The sequence below is a fragment of the Echinococcus granulosus genome (assembly GCF_000524195.1).
Source record: "Echinococcus granulosus chromosome Unknown EG_S00085, whole genome shotgun sequence".
NCBI classification, from domain to species: domain Eukaryota; kingdom Metazoa; phylum Platyhelminthes; class Cestoda; order Cyclophyllidea; family Taeniidae; genus Echinococcus; species Echinococcus granulosus.
Genome location: NW_020170465.1, coordinates 25,324 through 34,142, shown reverse-complemented (window position 1 = coordinate 34,142; position 8,819 = coordinate 25,324). Strand labels below are relative to the sequence as shown.

The window sequence follows — 8,819 nt, the reverse complement described above, 5'->3', positions numbered from 1 at the left end:
CGTAAAAAGTTCCCTCAAAACCTCATAAAATCTGGTCGGTAAAAAGATATGGAAAGTGGGAAAGGAAAAAGAAGGTCAACTGCACTTGATAGGTGAAATGATTTGCTTTGATTGTGGACAACTGACGTTGTTTTAACAAATGCAAATATGAGGTATTAAATCTTTTCTAAACAAGCATCAATTTACAGTATTTTAAAATAACCCTTTAAATGTAACCCTGACAGTGGTTACAATTCAGATCGCAATTGCTCAAAGTAGACTCCTACCGACTGAATAATGACTTGAAACCTCAGGGTTCAAAAAGCAATCCCATTAGGAGGGTGGAATTAAAAAAAATTCAAATTGGGAAGCAAAGACTTCAAAGCACGGAGGGACCCTCCGCGGCCCAATTCTGTTAAAACTTAAGAACTATTTTAGGTCCTCTCCAAGGTGTACGAAATGTTGAATTTGGAAGAGGCCAACAGGTAATTGAACACCCCCTAATTGGTTTAATCTCGCACCGGAAAGCATTGAAATTAAGCCATTAGTTGGCAAATTCTTTAACTAAACGCTGCTATACTCAACCAATCAGACGCGTGCAACATTATGAGGACCAATCATATGCGTGCTGCATCCCGCGGGTCAATCAGATGCATAGTAGCAGTTGCCTATCTTAAATGGCCAAAATGAACGGCTTTCAAAGGGACGCCAAGTTGGTGTAACGGCGGCAAGTACGTATTTTGTCTTCGAAATCAGAGGTCAAAGCAGGCCTATGATTAATACCTAAACAAAAATTTGGTTTTATAACCCGGCGGCCATAGAATCTTGTTCACCAATCACGCATTCGTGTGTCAATCTAAATAACGTTTATTTTAACATTCAAGTGTTTTTCGTACTTGAAATAATTATGCAAAATCACATGGAAAAAGCTGGAGTACACCCCAGAAACGGTTAGGTGTAAGGCATAAGCGTGCGCATTTTGGATTAGTCATCAGTAAGGGGGCTGCTTTGGTCTCAAGGGCAAATATTGGTGCTCTTTGTCTCCGATATGCGCTCTCGATGTTGTGCTACCTTGGCAACAAACTGACAGTAAGTGGTCTCACGTTTACGTTACTTTTAAAAAAAGTGGTCACTCGAAATCGGTGGTAGGGTGCTGTCAACTGCATCAACTTCCGTCCTGTCGGATCCGGCTATTCACTCATCACGCCCAGTGGGTGTGCCGTCGAGAGTCAAGGGCCACTAGACTGTGCTAAAGTACTTTAAGGTATGTTGGACTGTAGTGGACGCAATATTCGAGTCAAAAATATGATATAAAATATACGCTACAGAGACTTCCTTACAGGCCGAAGAAGAAATAATACTCCGACAGCACATGCATTGTCGACCTACAGAACCGCGCGGAGGCCGCTGCAGGGTCCAGAGATCAGGCTGCCCGAAGGAGCCCTAAGTGGCCCGCCGTCCAAAACTGAGGGTTAAACAAAACATTACATTACTACCTAGGCATTGGCAATGTTTAAAAATCGTCGGCTCTGCCATTCGTGACGCTTGGTGTCAAAAGCCACCACTAAAGTGACTGGAATCAAAAGTGTTGGTCCAGATCTGATGCGTCATAAATTCTAGTAACAGCTAGTGTTTGTTGTCTCAAAAAAAGCTTGTACTTCTTCCAGTCGACTTCACTTTTCTTCTCGTTCTTGCGAACGTCTCTTTAGCGTGATTAAATACCAAAGATTCTTATTCGAAGTCGCAATTTTGGCAAGTAGTCATATATACGTTTTCCGCCTCTGTCTTTGAGCCCTTGGCATGAGCAAACTGGTTGGATGAGGATATTTTTATTAAAGAGGTGCTATAGAAGGGGTACAGAAATCGCGGTTGTAAGGGTTTGAAGTGCTTTTTTTCGCCTCGACAACCAATGGCGCGTCCCCTCGGCTATGAGACTTGTATAAATTTGCATTGCGCCAAGTCTTCACTGCAGGCAAAAGAAGACCTACAGAACCGCCTGGAGGCTGCTGGCATAGCCCGTAGGCCAGGCCGCCCGGCGGTGGTACGTACAATAGCGGAGCCCGTACTACATATTGACCGCTTCTCGCCCAAAAGGCACATTCAAGCAACCACGTATTACACTTGTATCAGGAAATAGGCACGTTCTTGTGTCTAAAAGAGGCAAGGCAATGCTTTTAGGCTCTACTTAGAATGACATGCCGTTTCAAGATAGTCGACCCCGTTAGAAACACAGCTTTGACGCTCAAGGTACGGTAAAATAGTATAAATGTTACTTGTTGACAACTCCCAGCAACACTAAGGCTTAACTTGTTGCCTAATAAACAAGAAAAGCTGAAAAAGTGCAACAAAATATGGCAGAAAAAAGGTGATAGCCTGAATTTTCCACCGGTTTTTGGATTACCAAATGCTGAGGAGTTAACAAGATTGCTTATAAATGGATCAGGTGGGTGACACACAATCAGTAAATCATTCTAAAGCTACTTTCTAATTCTATCAGCAGTCAAAAACAACACTACTAGAATACAATGTTTACCGCTATTTAAATAAATAAATAAACAAATGACAATGGTGGATGAAATACGCGAACCTCGTGACCGAGGGGATGCCATTGGTACCCCGAGAAGGAAGCGAGCCTCAAACCCAAATAGCCTCGATCCTCTGTAAGCCTTTACAACACAATCCAACAGAAGGTGTCCTCATGCATCCAGTCTTCGCATTTCTGTATTGTGTTCTCTATATTCAAGAAGACTAATTCCATCCCAACGAGACGATCGCAAAATTATGCGAAAACGTTTACTTTCTGGTGTCGCGTCTATGTCGCGACTGCGGCGTCCCTTCCTCATCCGATAATGCCAACTGAATGGATCAAATCCAATTGCCATTGAATTGACTAAAGTTAAATAAAATAATAAAGCAGACGAGACATATGATCGGTTAATGAATAGTTTAATCTATTCTTAGTTTTAAGTAGTGCAAATAAAGTGGTGCACAATTTTGTAGGCTGTGATAGCTGACCTCCATCTGATGCCTTGGTAAAGAACGTGGCGAAGAAGTTGTCGAACTTGGGTGCAGACAAGAGCAAAGAACGATTTATTATTTACTGCCATCAAGAACAATGTCGTCGTTAAGACTACACATCAATTGCAGAATATGCATTTGCATGGGTTAAGAGGGTCGTAGAGAGAGGTAGGTAGATGGATATGAGGCGGATGGATGGATGCTAGAATGAATGACGAGGTGAAAAGAGAGATGAGTTGACGGACTGTAAGATAGACAGGAATAAGGTTCTTAGATGGGAAAAAAAATTATTCATGCTCAATTGGCACATGCCGAAACCGGTACCGTCAAAAAGACTGGGTCGAGAGAAGGGCCGCTTTGTGACGTTGGCGAGGTGAGACAAAGCCCAACGCTTAGCCCTTCGCACAAGTTTTGACAGGCCTCACTTTTGGCGTTGCCATAGTATGGACAGAAGGTAGCGACCTCGAAGTTGGTTCTCCAGCAAGAACACGCAATTCCTAAACCTTGGCGGAATGCCTTTTCATCCCGTAAGATAACCACAGTCTAAAAGCTAATGAGATCAAACATATACCCGGCTCGAATTTTTTGTCTAGACATCAAGAGGTTCTTCAGATGCAACTTTAATTTGGGATTACATCATCCTGAAAGAGCTCGAATTCAATGAGAAACGATTGGATGGCGATTAATAGAAAATAAAGAAAAAAGACTCAAAACTACGTCCCTTGTTCAAATGATTTTGAGAGGGAATTTAAGCGGGACTAGTTTACTGCTCCAGACTAATCACGAGCCTCCTCTTTTAATAACTGCGCGCCCGCTCACTGCCTTTAAAATAATTTCTAAAAGGGAAACACGGGTCGACCTCTACCACTCTTATGAGCAAAGCCTTTGTTGCCTACAAAACCGCCTTCACCTCACTATCATCCAGCTTTCCGTTTCAGACTGAGTTGCCTATAAAACGAGTCCTTTTTAAGGTTCAAATTACTAACCTTCTTATTCATCCGTGGTTTCATGGATCTGCTGAAGACTTCTGGTTGGCGTTCTAAATTTATTGTTGGCTGTGCAAAAGTTAAGTGCTTCCCTCTTCTCCCTTGATTTTGTTCAACGGTGTTCAATTTCAGGCCACTTTTTGGCGAAGCGACACTAAAGCACTGCTGATAAGACCGAGATTTCATCAAAAAATAAGATTAACTGCATTTTCGCAAACGAAATTACGCATATCAACAACGGGTCATTACCATGGTTACCAAATGCGAACTTATGAAGAAGCGACGTCAAACCAAAGGCATAAAATACAAATAAGCTTTTAGATCTTCGTGACATGGGACACTTCATTCTTAGGGATTGGAGTTATTAAAGAAAAAGTTGACGATCTACCCGAACTAGGTAAGAGATCGCGCGAGTCTGGAGGTAGCTTCATAATGGATGTTTAGACGGGCTGATTATAGAAACGGCATGAACCTGGGGCTGAGATGGTGACTGAAGAGCTGCCGTCGGTAAGCTTACAATTCGGTCACATGATGTTTAGTCCCCTTTCTTTTGATAATTTCCCTCGGAGTCTCCCACAGCCAAGATGTGGCCAGTAATCACAGGGACGTCTATGAACTGGGAACGAGGGCCTCCCACCGACTTTTTATTAAGACGAGGAGACACCTTCTTCGAGCGGCAGTGATTTGTATCGTCGATTGTGGTGGTACCACAGTCGCAGCCTCCATGTAGACTCCTTTACAGAGACTCACTAGCTTCGTACCACGGTCTCCAGCAATCCATGAGTGTAAAAGGGCTGGCGAATGGCTAACACGACTGATATAAACTAAACCCAGCACCGTCAAGATGGTGACCGGGAATTGCTGAGACCTGTTTACAGATGTACATTGACAACAATACAATTCTCAGCAGAAGGATATATTCGCTTGAATTTTCTACTCGACCTAGAAATAAAGTGCAATGACACGCAGACACGCAAGGTACCACAGCTGCAAGAGAGGTACACATGAATGTTTATTTACTAAATAAAACGAAGTCAATATAGTTTGCCATCATGACAGCAAGACTAATAGATGAAAATTCCGCTGGAGGGAATGGAGCAGCGTCACACTATTGTAGGCAAGAGGGGCGTGTGGGCCATTATGTCAGCTACTGCTTATGTGGTTTCCTAAACTGGACGTAAAACTGGTATGAAAAATTTTGCGAGTCCCGAACTACGTCCCAACTACGTCAACAGCTGCTACCACGAGAAAATAGGAAAGAAACCTGGGGGTAAATCACGAATTCTAAATAGTGGTTGGTAATGTTACAGGAAAGATGAATGGCATGGCTTGTGATAATCTGGTCCTCAAGCTCAGTAACGAGTGTGATTGTGTACCAGGTAGGTGCCCAAATAGTTGATGGAGGGCCATAAGCCAAAGCGAAGGCACTAAATAAGCGGCGTGGGATAATGAATCCGTAAACACAAATTGAAGGCAAATTAGAGAGTCACTACAGTTAACAGGTAAGGCAGATATTCAAAGCGCTCTTCTAAAATCAGGGTTGTAACATTATCAACTACACTGGCCTTTTAAAAATGTCTGTTTACTGCCAGTTTGTTTTCGCCTAGGTGGGTGGAGAAGCGATGGGTGTGGTCACTTTTCCAGTGGCGTTCAACTGTCGGCGCATTACAGTGAGCGACGCCAACATACTAAGCATCAAGTTAAACACACAGTCTTGACACGTGATTAATCGTCGTTTAGTGGCACCACCCTAATGCAGATGCAAGGCGTTTGGGGGTTAACAATCAACCAGACACCTACTCCACCCCTAAGCCACTGGTCGTCCAGACCATTAACGGCCTGATATCGAAAATCCTTCCAAACCCCTTTGTCCTAAACGGTCTTCATCAATGGCTCCAGTATTGAAATCAGTTAATTGATCTGCTGTAACTAGGCCTCCTTGACGGTGCCATAGAGATACCAAACTTTCATCCCCCTCGTACGTCAACATGCGTATCAGCGATCTCGGAAACAACTCAATTGTCATATGGGTAGCAAGGTTAAGCAAATTTACTCCAAAAAAGCAGACATAGTGTTTACAGATAATGATATACTGACAATTACAGGAAGATCCAACACCTATTTAGGAATGAAGCCTTGGACTTACTACAACCTATGCCACAATCGTCCATTACAAAGCTAAACTCATATTTATGCGAAAAATGAAGACACTTCAATCGAATTATAAAGACCTTAATATCTTTGGTCTCCCAGGAATCGCACAGGCAAGAAACCACCAAACTACTGTACAAAATCCTACCAGCTTTCTGCGCGGCTTATTCATACTTGCCAGGACCTCGAGTTTCCAGGGCAGTTGCACAAATCGCAGGAGAATATGGTGGAGGACACTGTTAAGTGTTCAAATACTTGCATCATTATCATAGACTCGATTTAAACAAAATGCGGGGGAAATTCCGATTGTCCTATAATGAGGCACAAAATTTCCATCATTTCTTTGCGCAATGGCTACTCTGCGTCGTATCACACCCTTTCAACGAGAGAAAACACATTCAACTTTATGAGATCAAATTAAGGATACACTTAGAGATCAAAGGCACTGAACAGCATAAACACCTACCAAAGTGAACAGCTTGCCGATGTTGAGATAAAGGCAATGTGCAACAATTCTCCCCATTTAATAAAACCATCCATTTCAAGAGATATTTTGTTATTCATAGTCCAGGAAAAGCATCACAAACAACTAAAGTGATAAAAGTATTTACAAACAAGCGGAATCTATGCCTTCTCTTTACTTACACACCTTCTGGATAGTCTTCCATTTCCGCATCGTCGACATCATCGTCAGTAGCACTTTCGCTGGAGTCGACACTATCTAAAGTAGCAAGGGAAACGGAAGCGGGTTCATTAGCATCAATCTCTTCGTCACTGCCTTTCGAAGTGGAAGCGGAAAGCCGTCCAAAACACTGACGTCCTCGTTGCGTTCGTGTTCGAAATGCAACAACTTCAGATTTGCCAGATTCCTTATCGAAACCTCCGAGATTATCGTCGATTTGTACCCTTTCTTCTTCTTCTTCTTTTTCCTCTTCATCTTCTTCAAGGGTTCTGGAGTTCAAAGTGAGCGCAGATGATAACATTGCGCCGGACTGGACAAAACGAGCACGTTTCTTTCCAGACACTGGGCGGAAGAGAATTCGTCCCGGTCGTGTATCATCGGCACTCGGCAGGGGACCTTCAATCTTACCCTCCTGAAGAAGACGCGATCAAAGAATTATGCTACTGATAATTAGTGGGCAGACGGGATTTTAAAATATGCAACTGAGCGGACCCGTATTTCACGCCGACGTCGCAGTTCGCGCATCAAGTCGGAGGCAATTTTCCGATCAGCACGCCCACCTAGTCCGGCATCTTCATCAATATCTGCGAGGCTATAGTGAGTCCACTTGGAGGGGTCGCGTCGAGGAACCTCCGAAAACCGATAAGCACCGCATTCGTCACCGCTGCCTCGTCGTTTAGACACACGTGGTGGTGGTAGAGTTGGCACTTTAAAGAGACTTTCCGAACCTGCTCTCGACACGTTTTGTCCATTCCGCTAAAATGATGAAAGCAGTAAATTGATAGTGGGAATATTTTGTGAAATTACAGAAGCAACGCAATTAAACTTAGCCACCGTGGCCAAGTCTTCCGTGGTGTCTCAAAGAGGCGACAAAATTACTCAAGGAATGAGATGATTTCCCCAAAAAGGAAAGGAGTTGGGAAATACCAAGTCTGGAAAACCACTCACAAACTCCTTTTCAGCTCCTAAAGATTCTACAGCAGGTTTTGCCAGACGCCAAGTCATTTTCTTGACCAGAAGCCGCTCAGCCTTAGTTTCCTTGGTAACTTTGTTGTGTGCATCTTCTAAGGCTTGAAGGCTGCCAAATGTATCCAGTTGACGCCGCGAGAACACAGAAGACGAGCCACGCAGAACAAAGGGAACGGAAGGATTTGAGGAAGTGTTTCTTGTGTCCGGCATGTATCTACTAAACAAATAAAAAAGCCTCATAGCAAAGAGAACGCAATAACATGTCCAGCGATTAAAGCCCAATTATTAAATAAACAGAAACTTGGTGCTATGTAAAGACGCGCCGAGATTACACAAACTAGGACCTTATAAAGTTCCATCAATTACCAGCTCTACGTATTAACTGAGCAGACTATTAATGACCGATCAAAAAGCAACAACTACTTAAAACTGATGTTGGTGAAAGCCTAGCCATTTGGGACCACCAATAGTCAGGGGACGTTGCCCCCATATGGTAATACTTAGCCTGCAAACTTTGGTAGAAATAAAATTAAGTGAAACTTTCGTAAAACATCGAAAGAAGCTAGTAAACTCAAAGAATGCATTTGGGTATCACCTAGCTACGGTATTAAATGAGGCGGCAAAACAGATGCATTTAAACTGCCCGGACGAAATGATAAAATATATTTATGTGCCAAAATTTAGTTGCTATCTAAACACGCTTACTTATTCCGTACATAATATTGTCAGAAACTAAAGCGTAAGAATCGAAGCAGCTTGTTAATTTTGCTGATAGCCTACCAGTGCCAACAACAAAGTCACATCGTTTCAAATGAAATTTTAGGCAAAAAAATCACTGCTTTTTTAGGTTTTTTGTGTAATGTTTTATGCATCTAATTTGACGAGGTACCTTTTGTGGTGTTTGTGTGTACGGCCGTTGTACGTTAGTGTCCGTCTCATGCTTTTACTTATTCTCCCTTTTCATCATTCTACGTAAAATTTTTTGATTTTACTCATGAACTCTGCGTTTAACGGTCATGAATGAGCCTTGAATT

General features: G+C 42.7%; 1 protein-coding gene across 1 annotated transcript; it reads right to left on the bottom strand. All coding sequences in view use genetic code 11, as the record gives it.

The window, feature by feature from the left end:
• Positions 1-4,592: 4,592 nt before the first annotated feature.
• EGR_07718 (hypothetical protein) lies at positions 4,593-7,995 on the bottom strand (the record flags this gene model as incomplete). The annotated part of the gene is made up of 4 exons (XM_024496967.1): positions 4,593-4,851; positions 6,780-7,228; positions 7,309-7,572; positions 7,765-7,995. 4 exons carry the CDS (start codon positions 7,993-7,995, stop codon positions 4,593-4,595), a joined length of 1,203 nt encoding a protein of 400 aa, XP_024348590.1.
• Between the last annotated feature and the right edge of the window lie 824 nt (positions 7,996-8,819).